We start from the raw sequence: 24357 nt of genomic DNA on the forward strand, positions 1-24357 counted from the left end.
AAAATCCATCTTTGGTGTACAAAGTCAACCCTGATAAAACCTTCTGTCTACATGATTTTACCACTTTCCATACTTAACAAATGGTTAAAAAAAAATCTCAATTGGCTCCATGTCTGCATTTTCTTTACAGTTCTTTCCAAACCTCTGACCCAGACTATATACAGCTCACAGTTTCCCTCAATATACTATTCCACCATTCCTTTTCATTACTCTTCTTGACCTTAATTCATACTATTCTGAACTAGAATCATATAGCTTATACAGCTATATAAACCACAGATATGATTCCACTTTCACCATACATTTCCCATTCTAAGGTTTTAATATTTAACATTTCTTGATTATAACTGCTAAAATCCTGGAGAAGGCAAACAGTCATTCAAAAATCCCTTAGCCTAATCAGAATATTCCCTACCCCCCTTTTTCAAATAGAGTAAACTGAATAACTTTTATAGAAAGACCATCCTAGATTCTTTCTGGGGGGGGAGTTGATCTTCTATTGTTCAACCATTACATGTTCCATAATTTTCTGTAATAACTAACAATATCTGAATCTATATTGATAAACTCCTGAAGCTCTAATGATGCCATATCATTCTTGAAAAATATTAACTATTTAGTTTCCCCTATACAGGCATATCTTGGTAACCACATTATATACTTTAGGATCAAGCTAACTCTCTTGTCTTTCTGAAATTTATTTTCTCTATTTTCAAATTAAGATAGCATTTCTTTCTATAATTTCTTTGTTTAACATATTTGGTAATATTTGCTGTTTCTTTAACTTCAAAAATAAGGTCCCTTTTAACACTTACTTTACTAATTCTTCCTGAAGTAGCTCTCTCTCCTAAAAGGGAGAGGGAGGGGGAAACACTCTGGCAGCACAGAATCAAGGAGAATGGGAAAGAGAAGGGAATGTAAACAAGGTATGGGGGGGGGGCTTCTCATAATAGTAAAATAGCAGGAAGAGTGGTTTGGCCTCAGTCAATTTAACACCAAAATCCATTCCTTTTTTAAATAAAAATAAAAAATCCCTCTTGGAAGTGCTCAAGAGACAGCGCAGGGGTGAGGAGGGAGGGATCATATTACCCATTCAAACACAGGCAGAAAGCAGGCTCAAGGGCAGAGCCAGTGAGGACATTAGATGAATACCCCCTAAAAATAAAAAGCAGCAATTTAAATGAGCCAACTCAAGGAAATTTTTAGGGGAACTTTTCTCCCCATCTAGCAAATCAATAGAAGAACCAGAACACCCATGTAAATAGACAATCTGAACACATAAAGACAGATGAGGCACAAGCACAGATTGCACAAACACAATAGAATTTTCCAAACTGACAATTTCAACACATTTCAACAAACACAGGCCAATGGCAAACTCCTGCCATCTCAGGAATGCCATGAGGGGAGATTTCAGTGTCGTGTCGAACAATCTCTCCCTCCCAAAGGCCGACCAGATGTGTTCCTTGCTATCACAAGAAGCACCCAAAAGAGGGGACCTGGACATCACATCTGATACGGAATTCCCCTGCAACCTAATGTCTAGGTTTCTTTTTTTGTTTTTTGCAAGGCAATTGGAGGTGGGGGGGGGTTAAGTGGTTTGTCCAAGGCCACACAGCTAGGTAATTATTAAGCGTCTGAGCCCAGATTTGAACTCAGGTAATCCTGACTCCAGAGCCGGTGCTCTATCCACTGCGCCACCTAGCCGCCCCTGCAACCCAATGTCTAGACCCAGAACCAGAACAAGCTTAACGCCGAGGTGCAACAGGATCTCCACTTAGGCCGAATGGGGATTGCAGTCGAGGAGAGGTTCATACTAAGACTGTCTGCCTATTCCTGGGGCCCTGGAATATCATCAGGGGCTGGCTCCCCTAGGAAAAGGGAGAGATAGTCCATTCAAACCTAAACTCAAGGCTCCCATGGTCTCCTTTGGTGACACAAAGCACCAAGATCTTGCTGGGGCCTCCAAATGCTGAACCCAAAGAGCAAGATGGAGAGTAGAATTGGATAAGTTTGGAGACCTTTATTTCCCAGGGACTGCCTGGGCATGAAGAGTACCCAAATCAGACAGTACCTGGGTGTTTAAGGGTTAGGGTTTTTATAGTGTTTTTTTGGGGGGGTGGGGCACGTTACTGAGAGCAAGCAGGATACAGAAGCAAAGACAGCAGTTAGATATATTGTCATATTTGTCATAAATATATGTAAACATAGGGTTCTGTATAGATAGGGGTGGGAAAGGGTCAGGGTCTTTGTGTAATGTTTGAGCATATTTTCTGAAATGGAGGGAGTCACATATTGATGGACTTCCCACAGGTTTGAGGGGATGGAATTTACTATCTTATGGTTGCAGCCACATCTGGGGGAGGGGAGGCAGTCCTGGAATTTAATTTATATATACATATATATATATATATATATATATATATATATATATATATATATGTTTTATATATATAATATATTATATATATATACACATATATATATGTTTTATATGTATAATATATTATATATATATGTATATATATATATATATATATATATATATATACATATATATATATAATTAGGCTAACAAGGGTGTTTTGTGAATCTTAGACAAATTCATGGTATATCCGTGACCCTCAGGGTCAAGCACTTGGGTCCTGTCAGACTACCTTCAGACCCAAAGGCACCCAGCCAAAGTTATATTTCTGAGGAGTTTCTCTGGGCCCAGGAGGGTGTCAAGGACTCCTTCCATACAGGGATCACACAAATATTGATATTGCAAATTTATGGAATATCTGTGACCCCCCCCCCCCCAGGTCAAGCATTTGGGTCCTGTCTGGTTATTTTCAAACCCAAAGGTACCTAGCCAAATTTATATTTCTAAGGAGTTTCTCAGGGCCCAGAACAATGATCCCTTTCTATACAGGAATTTCACAAACATTGATATTATACTTCATATACAGATAGTAGATAGTTTCAAAGTTAATTTTCACAGCCTCTGTTACTGGCCAAAGTCTAAATTTTCAATTTGTAACTAAGGGTTATGAGTTTGGAATTTCTATCTCTCCTATTGTTAATTGGCTTAACAACCACAGGAAGAGGAATGATTAGAAATTAGTAAACTTTGCTAGTTATCTTTATAGGAGCTCATAGGTTTCTGATATTTGTTAAAGGTAAGAGATGGATGACTATCTTCTCTAACAAGATAGCAATGTAAGGATGACATATTTGTGAGCAAATGTGTAACCTGATTCACTAGCCATCAAAAGGCTTAATATCCTTTTGGATTGTTTGTTTTTTTTAGTTTTTGCAAGGCAATGGGGTTAAGTGGCTTGCCCAAGACCACATAGTTAGGTAATTATTAAGTGGCTGAGGCTGGATTTGAACTCAGGTACTCCTGACTCCTGGGCTAGTGCTCTATCCACGGCTCCACCTAGTTGCCCCTATCCTTTTTTTGAAAATGTATATATACTCCCTTGTTACTCTGTTTGGAGTGTTTATCTAGTCTAGATGGACTCCACCTATAGATTTCTTGGTAAATCTTAAGAGAATCAACTTTTTTTTTATTTTTTATTTTTTTTGTGAATCAACTTCTTGACTAACTTATAGTTATTTTATTTTAACCCTAAATTTTTAAGTTTTACAATATATACACATAAATATGTATCCATATATTTTTCTTTTAGTAATGGCCAATGATTTATTTTATTTTAACACTAAATTTTTAAGTTTTATAATATATACACATAAATATGTTTACATATTTTTCTTTTAGACAGTCAATGCTGAAATTTGTTTTGTTATATATATTTTTGGGGTTTATTGCAAGGTAATGGGATTAAGTGACTTGCCCAAGATCATGCAGCTAGGTAATTATTAAGAGTCTGAGGCTGGATTTGATTTCAGGTTCTCCTGACTCCTAGGCTGGCACTCTATCCACTGTAGGAACTAGCTGCCCCCTGATTATACATATTTCTTTTTTTTTTTGAGGACTTTTTTATTTAATATTTATTCTCATTTTGTAACAAATAATGTTTTTATACATTAATAAAATATTCTTGTTTAAGGGTAAATGAAATACCCCTCCCCCATAAATATAGACTCACTTGAGCAATAAAGTAAAGGGGAGAGAAAAAATTAAAATTAAAAAAAAATAATAGTAATAATTGTAGGTATGGCCAGGTGGCGCAATGGATGGAGCACCGGCCCTGGAGCCATGAGCACCCGAGCCCACATCAGGCCTTGTACACCCAACAATCACCCGGCTGTGTGATATACAAGCCACCCAAAACCCACTGCCCTGCAAAAACCAAAAAAAGAAAAAAAAAGACCCAAAATAAAATAAAAGAGTAATAAAAGTAGGGGTGGCTGGGTGGCAGACAGAGCATTGGCCCTTGAGCCAGGAGCACCAGGGTCCAAATCCGGCCTCAGACACCCAACGATCACCCTGCTATGCGGCCCCAGGAAGGCCGCCCAGCCCCATTTGCCCTGCACCCACCCCTAAAATAATAATAATAATAATAATAATAATAATAATAATAATAATGAAGAAAATAAAATGTGCTTGAGTCTTTGTTCCAACACCAACAACTCTGTCGTGGGTGGATCACATTCTTTATGGTAAGTCCATCACAAAAGTTACTTCCATATTTTTCCACCATTGCCATTGCTGATCACAACTTCCTCTTTTTGTACTTCTCCACTACCATGTACTATATTTTCTCTCTCCTTTCACTCTGACTCTGCTGTAGGGTAGCTGAGTGGTGCAGCAGACAGATCCCCAGCTCTGGGGCCAAGAGGCCCTGAGCCCCCATACCACCCCTTAGGCCCAGCATCCACCTGGGCCTATGGTCCTGGAAAGGCCATCCAATCCCAGCCCCTTGCAAGAAGTAAAAAAAAAGTAAATGTGTTATATCTGACCACTCTCCCCCTATGGTCCATCCTCTCTTCCATCACTCACATCCCCCCTTCCCCCTGTCCCCCCTTCTGTCCTTCTTACTACAGATGTCTATACCCCATTGAGTATATATGCTGTTTCCTCTCCTAGCCACTTCTGATGAGAGTGAAGATTCCCTCATTCCCCCTTGCCTTCTCCCCTTCCATATCATTGCAATAGCTCATTGTAATAAAGAAAAATCTTATTATATGAAATATCTTGGCCTATTCCCCCCCTCTCCTTTTTCTTTCTCCCATTACATTTCCCTTTTTTCTATTGACTCCATTTTTACACCATATTTTATCTTCAAATTCAGCTTTCTCCTGTGTTTCAACTATAAAAGCTCCCTCTACCTGCTCTATTAACTGAGAAGGTTCATATGAGGATTATCAGTGTCATTTTTCTATGAAGGAATACATGCAGTTCATCATCATTAAGTCCCTCTTATTTTCCCCCTCTCCTCCAATCTCCATGCTTCACCTGAGTCCTGTATCTGAAGATCAAACCTTCTGTTCAGCTCTGGCCATTCCATCAGGGACATTTGAAATTCCCCTGGTTCATTAAAAGTCCATATTTTTCCCTGGAGGAGGACATTCAGCCTTGCTGGGTAGTTCATTCTTGGCTGCATTCTAAGCTCTTTTGCCTTCCAGTATATTTATATTCCAAGCCCTACGAGCTTCCAATGTAGTTGCTGGTAAGTCCTGTGTGATCCTGACTGCAACAGCACGATATTTGAACTGTGTTCTTTTGGCTGCTTGTAATATTTTCTCTTTGACTTGGGAGTTCTGGAACTTGGCTATAATATTCCTAGGGGTTGGTTTTTTGGGATCTCTTACTCGGGGCAATCGGTGGATTCTCTCCATTTCTATTTTGCCCTCTGCTTCTAGAATATCAGGGCAATTTTCCTGTAGTAATTCTTTGAAAATGATGTCAAGGCTCTTTTCCTGATCATGACTTTCAGGTATTCCAATAATTTTTAAATTATCTTTCCTAAGTCTGTTTTCTATATCAGTTGTTTTTTGAATGAGATGTTTCACATTTTCTTCTAATTTTTCATTTTTTTGGTTTTGAAGTATTGAGTCCTGGTTTCTCGTAAATTCATCAATCTCCCTGAGTTCTATTCTATGTCTGAAGGATTTGTTCTCCTCAGAGAGTTTTCTTATCTCTTTTTTCATCTGGCCAATTTTGCTTTTTAAAGCATTCTTCTCCTCAATAACTTTTTTTGAACTGTTTTATGCATTTGACCTAAACTGGTTTTTAGCATGCTATTTTCTTCCGCATTTTTTTGGATTTTCTTGACTAGGCTGCTGACTTCATTTTCATGTTTTTCCTGCATCTCTCTCCTTTCTTTTCCCAGTTTTTCTTCTAACTCCCTCATTTGATTTTCAAAGCCTTTTTTGAGCTCTGTCATAGCCTGAGCCCAATTTTTGTTTTTCTTGGAGTCTTTAGATGCAGGAGCTTGTGCTTCCTCATCTTCAGATTGAGTATTTTGTTCCTTCTTGGGCTCATATGCAAAATATTTCTCAATGGTGTTCCTCTTGTTTCTCTGCTTGCTCATTTTCTCAGCCTGAGCCTGGTTTGGGGGTGTTTCCTGAGCTTTTGGGACACTCCCACAAGGGTCTCAGTGTGTGAGGCTCGGTACTCCCTCCTGGTCTGCGCCCCCCCCTGTGCCACAGGGCTGTGGTAGGGGTGGGGGCCTAGACTGCGATCAGGATCTGAATGTGGTCATAACCCCGGAGTCCTGTTCCGGGGCAGGGGACAGAGCTCTGCAGTCTCTCTTCACTCCCCTCCTTAGGTTCAATGGGCTCATGCCCTGGGTGCTTCTGCTTACCAGCTCCGCCTGCTTCTGTTTCCTGGAACTTGGCTGAGCTGGCCACACTTTTCTCTGTGTGCCCTGAGGGCTGGGCTTCATGTGCTCACTCTGGCAGAGGTCCCCCCACTGTTCCCCCAATTTGTGCCTGGTGCTCCCTGGGGCATAGGTCAGGAAACTCCCCCGCTGCTGTGAGCCTGGCTCCCAGTGCTCTGGGGCTGCCTCCAGGAGGCTGAAATTCTTTTGCTCTGGTGGGCTACCCCTCTGGCAGGCTGCCCCTCCAACCCCGGGGAGCAGAGCCTTTCTTCTCTTTTCCAGGTTACCTTGAGTAGAAGAACTGCCTCACTGGGTCCCTCTGTGGATTCTGTCTCTCGAAAATTTAGTCAGAGTCCTTAGCTTATGAGTTTTATGAGACAGTGCCTAAGACACGATCCATTCTTCCGTCCTAATACTATTTTATTATTTTGATCTTTTTTAATTCTCAATTGCCTTTATCCTGTTCTTCTGTCTATCAGAAGATTAATCTAGACCTGTAGATTTTTTTTCAAATTTATTATTTCCAAATTCAACCACTGAATGCATTTCACTAATATATCTCCTTCCTAATTACTACATTATTTCCTTCTATTTATTCAGCTTAAATCCTTTTCTGTTCTCCTTTCACAATCATCCCTCACAAAAACTAAAATTAGAAGTATTATTACTATAAAGTATTTTACAAATATGTTTATATGTCATCTTGTTCTCTGGATCAGTGAGTGTGGTCATATTTTGAATAGATTTTCTTTGCTATTTTGTTTTATTGAGTTTCGTTAGTAATATAGAAAAATCACTAAAATTTTTTGTAGACTTGACTTTTAAAAAATCCTGTTACTCTATTAAAATGATTAATCATTTCAGTTTATTTCTTCTTTGATTTCCCAATTTTTAAGCTTTATTATCATATCACTTGCAAATAGAGATGATTTCAAATTTGTCCCATTGCTTCTATATTTAGTATTTCTAAATTATGTCAAATAATATCAGAGAAAAAGATCATTCTTAGTTTGGTGGGTTTTTTTTGCCATTTGTAATTTTTTTGTTTCTTACTTCTACTGTTTTCCTTTTTGTTCTTTTAGTAAATCTCTGTTGAAAAATCATTGAGGCTCTTTGGCCTATCTGATAAATATTTATTATCACATTAAACAAGGACACTTCCATTTCCATGCCTATGTTGTTTGCTTTTGAGATTTTTCAAACAACAATAAATGAATATTAGGTTTTGTCAATTGTGAATTCTGCAATTATTGAAATAGTCACATGGTTTTTATTGTATACAAATGGAGATCCTGCTGTTTCCTCTCCATTCCTCCCCCCAATCTAGGCATAATAAAATAAGCAGTATGAAAATATTTCCACCATAAGAAATCATTTTCCTCTCATAGATGCACATAGTAGGAAGAATGGAAACACACTGGGAACATATATCTAGGGATACATATTCAAGAGGTATGTTAGCCACAAGTAAATATATCAATAGACAACAAACATCTCTAATACTGAAAAGTCAAAAACATATCTTATAGAAATGTTATCATTTTTCTCTGATAGTTTATGCTCCAGATGGACATGTAGTCTCTGTTGTTACTCTCCAGAAAGATCTCCTGGAAAGGAGATGAATACTGCTTATTTAGATGTATAATCTGTGGTGGGTGCTGCCTTACTAGACTCTGCACATTGTTTACAGCTCATAATTCAATGGAAATACTTGTCTATTTCTTCCTCATAGCAAGAGCAGTGCCATATTCTTTTAACTTAAGTAGTTTTACTCACTATAGCTATTTTAGAAAAAAAGGCAGAGGCCCTTGTCTTGGAGAGGCAAAAGAAAAACAATTTTTTTTCAAGGTTCTTTGATTAGGTTCTTCCCTAGAGCCTTGGCTTTAAAAATCTCTCTTTTTAATAGAAAATTCTCAGTACATCTTACCAAAAAACTTGAACCTGCTCTCACCAAGATTGCCTCACAGAGGGTATAACATTAACACTCAGATATAGAAATTCATATAATCTAAAGGGAAGTAAAAGAGAATGGGCTTAAGAGAAGGTGTGGGAAAACTGGTAGAAATGAGGGGGAGCTGGTGACCAGAAGTAAAACATTTATGGAGAGGGACAGAACGAAAGGGAAAAAAATGAAAGATTAAAAAAAGGAAAAACAGAAAGGAGGGAAATACACAATTCTATCTATAAAAGTATATGGGATGAACTCATCCATAAAATCAAAGCAGATAGAAAATGGATTAGAAACCAGAATCCTACAATATGTTATTTACAACAGAAAGCATTTGAAGCATACACTCACGGATATACACAGAATAAAGATAGTCTAGAGCAGAATTAATTATGTTTCAAGTGAAGGAAAAAAGCAGATTTAGCAATCATAATCTCAGGGAAAACAAAAGCAAAAATAGATCTAATTAGATGAGATAAGGAAAGAAACTATCTTGCTAAAACTACATCTTGCTAAACTATAGCATAGACATTGAAGTAATATCAGTTCTAGATATATATTATTCAATGGTTTAACATCTAAAATTTTAAATTTAAAGACAAGTTAAAAGAGCATGGGAGGAAATAGACAATGGGATGTCAACTTTCCCCTCTCAGAGCTAGATAAATATAAACTCAAAATAAAAAAAAGAAATTTTAAGGAAATGAATAGAATTCTAAAGATGTTAGATATAATAGCTCTCTGGAGAAAATTGAATAGAAATGGAAAAGAAAATACTTTCTCTTAGCATGACATGACACACAAAAATTGGCTATGTATTAGGACATTAAAAACATCAAAATCAGCTTTAGAAAAGCAGGAATTTTAATTACATCATTTTCATATCATAATGTAATAGTTTTATTTAATAAAGGGCAGTGGAAATAGAGATTAAAATTTAAATGGAAACCAAATAAGTGATTCTTAAGAGTAAGTTGCCAAAAATAAAACATAGAAATAATGAATAGTGTCATAAAGAGAATGACATCAATGAGACAACATACAAAAATTTATGAGATGGAGTGGAAATAGTACCTAATGCCTTACAAAAGAATTCAGGTTCTTGTATGGCATGTCTTTTCACTTGGTAAATATACAATGTTCAATTATTGAAGTAATTTCTGACTTCTTCCTTCTTTTCTTATTGTAGAGAGGAAGCCTGGAATGTTGTATAAAGAATTGCCATCAAATCTAGTAAGAACAGAGTACAAGTCTATCTTCTGATCATGAGTAAGTTACTAATCTTCCCAAGCAATTCTCTAAAACTATAAATTGCAGAGCAAGAATTGTCCCCACTCTTCATCTCAGAGTTCTTTAACCAGCTACAGGTAAAGCAGTAGGCTTGGAATCAGAAAAATCTGAGTTCAGATTTGGCCTCATGTATGTAATAGTTTGTTAACTCTGGGAAAATCACTTAACCTATGTTTATCTCAGTTTCCTCAATCATAATGTGGGAATAGTAACAGATTATTTCACAAAGTTGAGGTTCAAATGAGATAATATTTGTAAACTATTTTGTTCAGTTCTTGACCTTTGTTATCAAAGAAGACCAAAATGACTTCACTATGTTTGAGACAAATTACAGTGTGTCTGACTCTGGCTAATCAGACCAATATAAGCTCAGAATGCTCTACCACAAGTTGGGCACAAATAGTCCATATGAACACTTGGGAAAGCGTATTCTAAATTTACAAATGTCACATTTCCTTTGAACTACTTCAATTCTGTTTTCCTCATAGACTATAGCCCCCTCACTGATGAGGGCATGCTATGTTGGGTGGTCCTGTGCTGGTGTCTCTCATGCTACACAATCAATTCTAAAGTTCTTCAATGAGATCTTTAGATGTCTTGGTATTGCTTCCTCTGACCCCCTTGTGAGCACTTGACCTGTGTGAGTTCTCCATAAAATAGTTTTTCTGGTATACTTATGTCTGGCATTCTAACAATGTGTTCAGTTCATCATGGTTGCACCCTCTATAGTAATGTTGGAATGCTTGGCAGTTTAGCTCAAAAAAGGACTTCAGTGTCTGGTATCTTTTCCTGCCAGGTGATCTGCAGAATTTTCCTAAGACAATTAATTGGAAGTGATTCAGTTTCCTGACATGGTGCTGAGAGAATATCAGGTTTCACAGGCATCCAGCAATGAGGCCAGCACAACAATTCTGTAGACCTTCAGTTCGGTAGTCAATTTAATTATCTCTTCTTTCCCACATCTTCTTTCTGAGCCTCCCAAATACTGAGCTAGCTCTGCTAATGTAGTGTCAATTTCACTGTCAATGTGTACCTCCTTAGAAAGGACACTGCCAAGGTAAGTGAACTTGTCCACAGTATCAAAACTTCTCCATTTGCTATAATTGATGGTCTACATATGGATGGTATTGATGATGGAGCACCTGTGCTTTCTTGGTGTTAATTGTTAGAACAAAATTAGCACAAGCAGCAGAGAATCGATCCATACTTTGTTGCATCTCAGCTTCAGAGACTGCATTGAGTACACAATCATCTGCAAATAGAAGATAATGCACCAACACTTCCTCAACTTTGGTTTGGACTTATAGCCTTTTCAAGTTGAAGAATTTGCCATCAGTGCAATAGCTGACCTTGAGGCCTTGTTCATCCTCATTGAAGGAATTTGATAACATGGCTGAAAACTTCATGTCAAAAAGTGTGGGAGCAAGGACACAGCCTAGTTTTATTCAATTGGTGACTGGGAAGTTTCAAGAGCATCATCCACTATCCAGAACCTGGGCATGCGTGCCATTATGAAGTTGAACTTCTCTTGGCAACCAAATTTTGACATAATTTTCCATAAACCCTCATGACTAACAGGATCAAAGGTCTTGGTTAAATTTACAAATGTTGTATACAAATCTCTGTTCTGTTCCTGGCGTTTTTCCTGAAATTATTCAGGCAACAAACACTATATTGACTATTCCTTGACCCTTTCTGAAGCCACACTGGTTCTCAGAAAGATGACCATCTTCCAGGTGAAGGATCAACCTATTGAAAAGGACTCTGACAAGAATCTTACAAGCAATGACTAAAAGAGAAATAGCCCTTGATTGTCACAGGATAATCTATTCCCTTTTCCTTTATAGAGATGGATGATGGAGGCATCCCTGAATTCTTGGGGGATAATCTCTTCATGCCATATAACCTGGAAAATTTCAGTCAGTTTTTGGATGAGCAATGGACCCCCTAACTTGTAGATTTCAGCTGGAATAGAATCAGCACCAGGTGCTTTGCCACTTGAAAGGAGCCTAAGGGCATTCAAACCTCTTCTTCAGTTGGAACTTCAGCTGGGGACTGATTAACTTCAACTTGAGGTAAATGATCTATAGTTTCTGCATTGATTGATGATGGTCTGTTAAGAACACTGTGGAAGTGTTCAGTCCATCTCCCTAGGATCGTGTCACAATCACTAATCAGTGTGGATCTACCTACACTGAGTTGTTGAGATGCATCATATGTCTTCAGCCCATAAATAGCCTTCAGAGCAGCATTAAAAACAATTTGATTTCTTACTATCTGCAAAAAATTGAATTTCATCTGCCTTCTTACTGAGCCAAAAGTCCTGCATCTCACTAAGCTTTGTTTGGACTTTACTTTTAATGGAATTAAATGCTGCTTTCTTAGAAATGGATGAAGAATCCTGCTGGTAAACCCTGTGGAATTCTTGTTTTTCATTTAGCAGCTTCTGTATTTCCTCATCATTTTCATCAAACTAGTCTTGATGTTTGTGAGTCTTTTGGCCCAGATGAGCAAATGCAGAGCTGTACACCAGATCTCTGAAGGCTGCCCACTGTTTTTCTGCTCCACTTTTGCCCAACTGGGTGTTTTTTTCAGTTTTTCCTCGAAGTTAGCAACAAACCCTTTTTTTTACTCAGACACCCTAATCTCTTGACATTAATTCTTCTAACATTCATTTTGCCTTTGGGTTGCCATTTTGGTTGAATATAAATATTTAGCTTAGAAAGGATGAGTTTGTGCTCAGTCCAGCACTCTGCACCACACATTGCCTTTGTCACTCTCATATCCTGTCTGTCTCTTCTCCTTATGATCACATAATCTAATAGATGCCAACATTTGCTATGAATGGGGTGCATCCAGGAAGTTTTATTGCATTTAGGTAAATGGAAGACAATGTTTGTGATGAGAAGGTCATGAGATGCACAAGTCTTCAGTAGAAGGTGATCATTGTTGTTACCGTTTCCAACTCCATTCCTCCCAAGGACTCTCTGCTATGTCTGGTTATCTGAACCTACTCTAGCATTAAAGTCACCCAAAATTATAAACTTGTCCTCTTTTGGTACATTAATGATAAGCCCAGACCTTCATAAAATATTTAGCAAAGTAACCAGCACATATAATAAGCACTTATTAGATCCTTATCTCATTCCTTTCTTTTGTTCATTAGTTCACTTACTTTCCTGTATTTTTTCGTCTTCTTTTCCTTCTTCCCTCCCTCTTTTCTTCCTTTCTTCCTTTTAATTTGTTGTCCCCATTAAGAGGAGACCAAAGTGAAATGACCAAGACTTCCTTAAAATGAGATATCTCATAGCCTTTAAATAAAATATGCTCCAAGAGTTTTTTAAATTTATTTAAGGCAATTGGGTCAAGTGACTTTCCCAAGATCACACAGCTAGGTAATTATTAAGTGTATGAGGCCAGATTTGAACTAGTCTTCCTGACTCCAGGGCTGGTGCTCTATCCATGGCATCATCTAGTTGTCCCTTAAATAAAATATGGAAAAAATTCCAACATTTCTTTATTTGCTTCTTCAATGCAGTGGGTAATCTGGGAACCACTCTTGGAAGTCCTCAAGTATTCTCATTTAATTTATACAGAAAATCATTAATATGATTTTCTTCCTCTAATAATAGTATATCTATTTGCTGCTCATTAAACATTACCTAACATTTGGTATACTTAAAATGAGATTAACATTTATAGGTGGTCTAATAATGATATGATTCATAACATCCCCTATCACACACTCCTTGCTATTATTTTTATAGAAGATTGAGGAAGATTTAAAAATCATTTTTCATTATTTCATTGGTGATCGTGGTCAAATGATTCACCATTTAGTAGTTAGCTTGTGGGCTTTGAATCTTTACATATTTATATAATACCTGTTTCAACAAGTTTTATCATAGAGACTCTTGTGACCAATGAAAAGCCAAATAAAATGTTGCTGAAAAATCATTTTGAATGGGTAGTTAAATTTATAGTTGAAAATGTTCTTATTGTGACTTGCTTCTCTCTATTCAGTCAGGGAAAATATATATGGATTAATTTCTGTCTATGAGCATTTATTTGAAACTTGTAGATAAAACAGAGGAAAAGGTTAAAGACATACTTTTTTGCCTCAGAACTGTCTTAATTCACTTAAGGGGGAAACATTTTAAAAGAGAATTTTATGAGTAATTTTATGAGTAACTGACAAAATTGGCAATACTGTTTCCTGTATTTATTGCAGAAAAAAGAAAGGAAAATAAAAGGACTATTGTAAATTTATTAGATCTTCAGAAAGGAACTAAATTTAACTCTTAAAGAGAACTCTCCAAAGATATTAATCAGTATTAAAAATGAACTCCATATTGAAATTGTGTTTGAAGAAATCAATGCAAATTATCTGCTGTTAAAGGTTTGAGGCAAATCTGAATATGATCTTTTTTATAGTCAAATTTTTGCAAATATCTTTGCCTTTGTTTATTAATGATTTTATTTGTTAATAAATTACAAGTCCAATTATTTTAGTATTTATTTAATCAGATGAAATTAAAGAATATATTCCATAGAGAAATGAATATTACTATTAGAAATGAAGGTTCTTGGGGCAGCTAGACATCCCCCTGGAGTCAAAAGGACCTGAGTTCAAATCCAACCTTAGACTTTTAACAATTACCTAGCTGTGTAACCTTGGGTAAGTCATTTAACCACATTGCCTTGCAAAACAAACTAAAAATGAAGTGGAAGTTCTTATATTTTATTAAATAAGTAGTATTTGGGAAATGTGGTGAAGATTCAAGATGATTAATTAACGGGGAGGCTTCAACCATATTCATTATAAAGAAACTTCTAAATATGATGTTTTCTTTGGATCTTGTGAAAATAAGATTGAATATGGCAGTAGATCAAGTGTCAGAATAAGGGTTTACCTATCGATTGAGTATAATAAATCTCAATAGACTTTGCTGCACTCAAGCTTGCCTAAGTTTTTGCTAGGCAAATTATTCTTTCAAGTCTATATTCTTTGCCATCTAGCATTTTGTATTCTAAACCAGCCAATCCTTCATTGTGATGATTGTTAAAGTGTGTGTGATCCTAACTGTTACCCCTTGGTAAATGAATTTTTTCTTTCTGTCTCCCTACAGTAGTTTTTCTTTGATCTTGGAATGTTCATTTTAGGTTGTATTTCAGAAAATTACTGAAAGATTCTATTTCTACTTTGTGCACTGACTCAAAGAGATGTGGTAGGTTGCTTTAAAAAGTTTTTTAAATTTCCTTCAACACTAATATCTCAGGGACAGCTCAGACTGGAGATGTATAACTTATCAATTCTCCCAAAGTGATGAGTTCCAGGGCAAAATCTAATCTTTGACTCTTCCCTCACTCCTCACCCACTTCCACTAGAACATTCTGGTCTCTGCAGATTGTTGACCTGGTTTGGATCTGAGCCACAGTTGACTGTAGTTAGTCACTATTAGACAAAAATAAAGTTGGGAAGTTCTGCTAGAATGGAGTGCTAAAATGACAGTTCTTCTTTGACCTGGCATAATTTACCCTGATTATTCCTCTACAAACTTTGGAGTAGGCTAGAAGCTGGAATAGAGAATCTAATCTCTTGGACTTTGAGCTACACAGCTGCTACTTGAGTCTGAACTTGCTTTTCTCTCAAAGACCTACAGTTACACTTTATTCCAGAAGGCAACCCCTGGCCATTTCTTATTTTTCTCTGTATGTGTGACCCAGAATTGAGTTGTGAATGACTAAGATGTTATTGTGACCTGCTCCTGAACCTGCATGAGATTCTCTGATAAAAGTTCTCTGGTCCAGGAGCCCCTCTTGCTGTGTACAGCTTCCTCCTTTACTATAGTGCCCCATGTTGCACACTCCTGGATAGTCCAAGAGTTCCCAATGTCTGCAGTCTTTTCTGTCTTCCTATGTAGATCTGCTCTGCAAAAAAAATGACTCATTAAGACTTTTTCTTGGATTTAACCATCAGGCTTTGACTTGGTGTAATTTCTACATTTATTTGGACAAGTTTTGAGAATGATCTCATTATACTTCTTCCTGCTACTCTGCCATCTTGACTTCACTAATACCAAATAGTTAATAATTTTCATGACTATTTCTTTCTTTGTATTGTCATGTTCTCTTCTTTCATACTTTCAAAAAAATTTCCCTTGAGAATCTATATTTTTTCTTCCAAATTAATCTTGTCTAATTCTAGAAAGTATCTTTTTCAGTAATTTGATTTAATACCAAAAAGCAAATTAGCTTGCTAATATCATTTTTATATTTATATAAATCAATCATGAAAATGAATATCTTTTTAATTAGTTCCTTTTATATCAAAGAGTACATGTTTGCAAACTGTATTTTTAATTCAAGTAAGTTCCTTAAGGTTTTTGCCTACTTGTTTTTATTTTCTGTTGTTTTCATTTGGCCTAAACTGAATCTCTTCTTTGTTTACCATGCTTTACAAATTTGTGTTATCTATAAATTTGTTTTGTTTTTTTGTTTTTAGGTTTTTTTGCAAGGCAAATGGGGTTAAGTGGCTTGCCCAAGGCCACACAGCTAGGTAATTATGAAGTGTCTGAAGCCAGATTTGAACCCAGGTACTCCTGACTCCAGGATGGGTGCTTTATCCACTACGCTACCTAGCCGCCCCCTATCTATAAATTTGAAAACATATCGCACACATATATGCCTTAATCCAAATTACTGAGAAAATTTGCACTGAACAGGAACAAGGACAGATCCACTGGTCAAACATATCCTTCAGGATTGAATATCAGTTCATTGGTTATTATTCTAGATTCCTGTAATTCAAATAGTCGCTTAAATTTTGGGCAACATTAGAGATTGTCAAAAGCTTTAATAAAATCCAGGTATGCACATTTCCTCAATTTGATTGCAAATTCCTTAAGAGTAGAAATCAGGGGCAGTTAGATGGTGCAGTGAATAGTGCACTGGTCCTGTAATCAGAAGGATTTGAGTTCAAATCTGATCTCAGACGCTTAATACTTACTTTACTTTGGACAAATCACTTAACTCCATTGCTTTGTAACCCCCCCCCCCAAAAAAAAGATAGAGACCAAATTTCTCATAATATTCCTCCATCTCAATGCAGTGCTGATTGCTTTGTGTATAATATGTATTTAACAAATGGTTTTTTTAAAAGAGAAGCTGGTATTTAAATGAGTATTTACTTGCCTATGAATCACCTTCAGTGCGTAATGATGAATACTTTTATAGGTATATCTATTTCCCAAGGTAATGTAATAGAAACTTTAATCTTCTGTACCATTTTCTTGTAGCAACTATGCATTTCTTCATTATCATCACCTAAAATTCTTTTCATCTAATATATGTAGTTCTACACTTGATATATAAATACTTAAACATAATATAAGAGAAAGAGTCTAACAATATTTTATCCCTTTGAAATAAAAGTAACTATGAATTTTCAACTGTTTATGTGGTAAGTTTTACTTTATCAGTTTGCTTTTAAATTAGATTAGATGTTTTAGAATAGCATTAAAAAACAGAATTTTGAATTTACTAAGTACATTTGAGTAGTTCAAAATGCTTAGTCAAACTTCTCTCTAATGTTACAGATGGCTGGAAAACCAGATTTTTAAAAAATAATACTTTATTATTTTCAGAAGTTAAGAGATGATTAAACTGATGATAATTTTCCCCTCTTACACTAGAACCCCCAAGAGTCAAATATAGTGTATAGCCAAGTGCAAGAGAAACTTGCTGAGGTCCTAAAAGGTAATCATAAGAATGGTTACTATTTTGATAACGCTTGAGGAATATATTGTGGAATCTCTTTTTTTTCCAGAATTACAATTTCAAATCATAAGTAGAAAAGTTTTAGATTATCACATTTTGCTTTCTTTCTAAATCTTTATAAATCTCTAGTAAAACTATGACATAGTATTTTCACAATTTAAATCTAAGTTTTGCTGACAACAGGATGATGAAACCCATTTATTGGAAGTCCAAATATAAGAATATATTTGATATTTAAGTGGGTTTTTTAGATAAAAAAAACTTCACTATAGCCCACACATTTTAAGATGACAGATAACTATCAAATTGTTCAGAAGTGTATTGAAGAAAAAGACCTAGTTATCCTAGATCCTTCTAAATCACTCTTTCATAAGCTGGAATACTTTATCTGTCCTTCAATTAGGCAAACAAAAAATTTTTATGTTCAATGAAATTTTAGAATAAAGAGGAATTTGATTAGATGGAAAAATAAAATCATTATTTAAGACAGCAAAAGAAGAATCTTTACAGTAAGGTCAATTTTCCAGGAAGCTCACACTAACAAATGCTTCTGGAAAAAAAAGCAATAAGAAAAAAAATTAAAGGTCCCAATGGTCATATAAGAATCTTAGATGAAAAACAAACCAGTGGGAAATGAATTTGAAATTTGAAAAATGTCATAAATATATGAAAGAATTATTTTAAAAGCAGGGTTAAAAGGTTATTTATTGAGGATATTCAAGATCTTCAAGAATGCCCATATTTACATTGAACTTTGGAAATAATTTGGATATGTGGAGGGGAAGCTTAAAATATGTGTAAAATCGAATTTTGTCTTATTTTATTATTTAGCTCATGAAATGGTCTTGAAACAATAGCACTGAATTACCATACAATTATATGCAAAATGCAGACTTAAGCTTCTAACACTGAAAGTGATCAACCTTTTTAATTATAGTACAGTTTTTATATCCTTTGCTGCTAGTTTTTTTTTTAATGATACAAGATCAAGGTACAAGCTAGAGCAGAATGGAATTATTTTCAATATGAACATAATGGACATAATGCATTATGTTCAAATAATGAACATAGTGCAAATTTGCTATTTGCAAAATGATTAATGCCATTTGAATCTGGAACTCAAATAACATGATGTTATATAATCTTTTGGAAGTATCGCCAAGATTTCACAAGCATAGAGGTCTGCCAACTAAGTTTTCATTATGGCAAAGACCACACAAAGCTAACGAATGACTCTTAAAACTACTGTGAAATGACTCCATTATGTTTTTTTTCAGGGAGTATTCTTCACACTAGTCAAGGTGTGTTGAATTTATTAGAGAACTGAGATCTCTCTAGTCTTGCTGTCCACCTGCTTTTCCCCTTCCCTCTACATTATAGCAGACACCTATAGTAAATATAAGTGAGGAGATGCAAGAAAACCAGCTGGCACAACATGGGAATACCCACATTGATATGTTCATAAGTCCCCTGGATCTTGGAAACAGTGACCACTGAGCACAACTTCTAATAAGTATTAAAGATTTCTAAACTCTGAACTCTGGCTCGAAAAATTCCTATGGTATAAACGTTGAAAGAATATCATCTTAGTTTAAACAATGGAAAAATATTGCCACTTACTGTCATAAACTGAGGGATAACAGGTTTTTTGCTACACATTTTTATAAGTAATGATATAATTTCTTTAAATGCAGCAGGTTTTTCATGTTTAAATGTAGATTTTCATGATTATATTAAGAATCATTTAGGGGGCAGCTAGGTATCCCAGTGGATAGAGGACTGACTCTGGAGTCAGGAGGACCTGAGTTCAAATCTGACATCAGACACTTAATAACCTTGGGCCAGTCACTTAACCCCATTGCCTTGCAAATACTAAAGAAACAAGAATCATTTAGTGATTTGTGATAGAGACAGAATTGAAATTTTTGCTTCAAAAATCATTCCTTAGTTTCGATTTCTTTTTCCATTCTTTAGGTAAGCATAAATTAGTATGCATAACCAATTCAACAATATAGTGCTTTGTACTGCTGCTCCAGAGAGAAGATATGATCATGCCAGCAGCTTGTGGCATAAAATGATTATAAGGCTTGAACCATGATTTAATTTCAGTCAAAAAGCATTTGAGTCATTTCTATTTAAACTCATTTTCATAAGGGACAAAAATGAAAATTAATATTTTAATCAAATATGATGATAAAGCAAGTTGACAACTAAAAATGCAGACAACTATATAAATAAGAATCAAGTTAGGCCAAGCTTATTTTATTATGTACACTCTGCACTCTAAGTATTAATAACTTCATATTGTAAACATTAAGCATACTGAGTTAAAATTCAAGGCCACAATATTTCTAATTATCAATTGTATGTATATTTGTGTGTGCATGTGTGTGTGTGTGTATGTGTGTGTGTGTGTGTGTGTGTGTGGTTGTTTTTAGTTGGCCGAGTTCAACTCGTAGTGTATAAATGCATAAGTTATATAATTATTATGTAATAAAGAGGAAAAAACCCACTGATTTGTCTACTTCATTCTCACAAACGCACAGCATTTGTGACTCAAAAAGGGAAAGTGATGTCCACTTAATCAAAACAACTATGTCATTTCTGATAGTCAGTAAGGCTGTCTCTTTCATTATGCCCCAAGATAATGGTGAGGTCTGACTGTTTCTTCTAAATATCAGATTATTCCAGTTTAAAAAAACAACTTTAAAAAGTGATGTGCAATTTGATTTCTGAATTTTGCACTACTTTTCTCTTCAAGATTAGTAGTGTTCTCTCTGTATACTACGGATGGCATAACACTGATAATACGTTATCTCATATTCTAATAAATCATTCTACAAGGTCCAATATTAACATTTTCAGTTTCTATTCAGTTAAACAGTTTCTCATTCTTTGTAGCCCTCTTCTTCTGCTTCTCACTAATGTCCTGTTGCAGATGCAAGTCCTTGTTCTACAATCATACACTTGTCTTTTACACACATTCTCAATCCTACTCTTGGGATCATAGGTATTTGAAATGATGAGGAGTCTTCACAGTTTGAAATAGCTGATAGCACTCCATTTTGATTTTAACCAAAACAGCAAGTGCCATTGTATTCCACACATTGGCTTCCACAAAAAACCAGTCTGAATCTGTGTCTAAGTATATGTAGATATTCATATCTACACATACTATATATGTATATATATATATATACTTCTATTTTAAATACAGGCAAAGTTTAAAAAATGAATTCATATATTGTATGTTAGATCAATATTGTATTGTCCATGATAATATTGTAGTATAGTTCCAGTTAGCATGTGGATACCAAACTTTACACTGAAGTTTATGAACTTATCAAAGCCACATTCTCTTGATCATGATCACTTCATGCTTCAACTTACATTGTCTTTCATGATTGGTCCATAGTACATTTTAGCATAATCTTTGTTTTTTTAGGATTAATTTTATTAAATCCCTATCTCTAAAGGACTGTTTGATCATTCTCCACTTCCCACTCTCACCCCAGTCTGAAATATAACCAACCTTTTTCATTCCTTTCATTCCATTTTTGATTCATGTTCTCTTTAGCAGACTTTATAAAAATTCAATGGGAAATTTTATAATGTAGAGGAATGTCATTTTTCCTTTAATAATAAGTCCCCAAATGGGAAGGCATATGACTGGTTGGAAGCCTGGTATTGGGGTAGATACTTCCAGTTGATGAATTCCAGTATGGATTAGGGGCAGAGAAGAAACTGGAAGATGTCACAGGCAAAGCAGGAGGATGAGGAGAAACAAAGTTCATCTTCTGAGGATGAGCATGATAGGAGCCCATGTAAGGGAGGTCTGGTGGATACTTGTACAAAGAAGACTCAGGAGGATGGGGTTGCAAAGCCTGAGCAATTCCATGGAAGTCAAATTTATAAGCATAACGCTTGCCATGAACTTTAGTCATAATATTTTTGTCATAGTAGTAACGTAATGCACGACTCAGCTTATCATAGTTCATGTTGGGTTTGCTTTTGCGTTCTCCCCAGCGACGGGCAACTTCATCAGGGTCTGTCATCTTGAATTCTCCATTGGTGCCTTCCCAAGTGATGCAGTTGGAATTTGAACTGTCAGATAGAAGCTCTAGAAGGAACTGCCAAAGCTGTATCTGTCCACTCCCTGGAGTAGGGGAAAGGAAATCAATGAGAATAAATTATATTAAAAAAATTTCTTCCATTGACTTTTTATTGACATTCATGCTAATCTCCCTCATTGAAACTTCTCATGAAGCTGAGACACTGTTGACCAAAGTTTTGATTAAAATAGAACTTAACTTTCTTCCCAAAGATAATTTTTTCCTAAACTTTGCTAATTTTGCTGGAAACACCATTATTTTTCAATCTCTCATATTCATAATCTTGACTTCATTCTTGTTGCTTCATTCTCACCTTACATGGTCAATCAGTTCTCAAATTTTCCAGGATCTATTTCCATAGCAAAACTCATATCTGATCTTGTTTCCCTACTCACATAAAAACCAGGTTAGTTGAGACTCTCATCAGTTCTTTAATATATTTTTGCAACATTTTTCTAACTAATCTTGTTTAAAACCTTTTCACATTTTAGCCTATCATTCATGGAACTGAGAACCTAAAGTGCAGATCTGTCTGTGTCTCTTCTTCTGGACAAATTACAATCTTTCCCTTTAGCCTTAAGGATCAAATATAAATTACTCTCTCTAGCTTTGCTGTCAGTTCCCAATACATATTTCTAGCCTCATTGTATAGTATTACTCTTCAAACTGGCAATTTTTATGTTCCTAACATATAACAATATATCTCTTTTCTTTGTGCTCTGCACTCTCCATTTTGCTATGCATGAAAAGTACTTTGAATCATATAATGTTTCTTCCTTCAATATATGGCTCAAATATAATCTTCTACATGAAATCTCTGCTAATCCTCCTTAACTACCAGAGCCCTCCTTCCTTAAAGGATCAATTAGATTTTATTTTAACTAGTCTGTATATACTTATAGATTTACTTGTTATTTTCTTTCATTCTTTGAATTTATATACTCATGAATCATGAGTGGACCATAGAAAGTATTTAACAAATGATCAACTGATTGGAAGTACACTTAAAAATTTATTTGTAAAACCTTGATATTTTAGAGCCTTCATTGTTTTCTATTTTTGTAAGGAAAAAAGAAAAACATAAATAGCAATGATTATATAATTCTATTTTTATTGAATTCTATATAATTAATCAAAATAAAATTATGAAAGTCAGATTTAAGAAACCAATCTCTTAAAATTTTCAAATAAAATTTAATAACCGCAAATTCTAATATAATCCCAGTAAATATATATAAACATAAATTCTGATATAAAATATTCTAATAAAATATTTTGTTAAATCTCAGAAATCAAAACTTTCCCAATAACCAAAAAAAACCTGGTCTAAATAGGGAATTTTAGAAAATGTTTTTTCAAACCATATCACTATTTCCAATATTTATCCAAATATATGAAAATGAAAAAAAAATTCTCTTTTATTGCAATGCTGCTTGTTATACTGTATTTTAAAAGCCCAAATTCCTCACCCCCACCCCAAAGATTCTAAACAATGAATGATTGTAAGTAGTCTTCATTAACAAATAGAGAAAGTGATAAAGATAGAGAACACAGATTTGTTATTCCATGCATTTTCAGTTATATTCAATTCTTCATGACCTCATTTGGAATTTTCTTGGCAAAAATACTGGAGTGGTTTGCCCTTTCATTCTCCAACTCATTTTGCAGATGAGGAAACCTGAGGCAAGCAGAGTTAAGTGACTGGTTCAATTTAACACAACTAATTAATGTTTGAGGCCAGATTTAAACTCAGGAAAGAGCATCTTCTTGGTTCTAGGCACAACATTCTATCCACTGTGCCACCTATCAGTCCAGAGCAGATTGCAAATGATTTAAAACTTTATTATAAATGAACACCTAAAGAGAATGAATTAATATCTATATGGTTGTAGTTTTCCTAGCTTTTAAATGAAGTCATTAAAAATATAATTGCTATTATGTAATTATGTTCAAAGTTTAGAAGCTTTATTTGAATTTTTTTCTTTTTTTCTTTTCTCTTTTTAAGCACAGAGATTTTTTTTAGTTCTAAATTCTCTCCTTCTACCTACCATCTTCTCTACCCAATGAGAAGGCAAGAAAAAAAATTTATTACAGATTTCTGTATCAACCAGTACTCTCACCATGCCTACAAAAAAAGACAATAAAAATAAAGACCAAAATATACCTCAATATGCACTCTGAGTTAATCTAGAGGGATAGCATGTTTCATCATGAATCTTATAGAATTTTTGTTGATTTTGTTGGTCAGAATTACCAATTCCTTTAAAACTGACCAGTTTACAATATTACTATTATTGTGTAGATTGATCTCTTGGTTCTTTTCAGTTTACTTTACAACAATTCATACAAGTTTTCAAAGATTTCTCTGAAACCATTCCTTTCATCATTTCTTACAGTACACTAAAGCAGCTAGGTGGCCCAGTAGATAAAGTATTGGCCTTGGAGACAGGAGGACCTC

General features: G+C 35.2%; 1 protein-coding gene and 1 long non-coding RNA gene across 4 annotated transcripts in view; one reads left to right on the forward strand and one right to left on the reverse strand.

The window, feature by feature from the left end:
• Positions 1-24357, forward strand: part of LOC141506861 (uncharacterized) — a 102832-nt gene that overhangs the window by 11457 nt on the left and 67018 nt on the right. The window contains exon 2 of the long non-coding RNA XR_012473994.1: positions 9908-12083. This is a non-coding gene — a long non-coding RNA (uncharacterized LOC141506861). The remainder of the gene's footprint in view (positions 1-9907; positions 12084-24357) is intronic.
• The window catches only part of ERG (ETS transcription factor ERG), a 124266-nt gene continuing 120058 nt past the window's right edge, over positions 20150-24357 (reverse strand). For all 3 annotated transcript variants that reach the window (XM_074214004.1, XM_074214003.1, XM_074214005.1), the window contains one exon: positions 20150-21943. In XM_074214004.1, the coding sequence (XP_074070105.1) occupies positions 21423-21943 (521 nt within the window). In that variant the 3' untranslated portion in view covers positions 20150-21422. The remainder of the gene's footprint in view (positions 21944-24357) is intronic.

The sequence above is a fragment of the Macrotis lagotis genome, chromosome 1, assembly GCF_037893015.1.
Source record: "Macrotis lagotis isolate mMagLag1 chromosome 1, bilby.v1.9.chrom.fasta, whole genome shotgun sequence".
Classification (NCBI taxonomy): domain Eukaryota; kingdom Metazoa; phylum Chordata; class Mammalia; order Peramelemorphia; family Peramelidae; genus Macrotis; species Macrotis lagotis.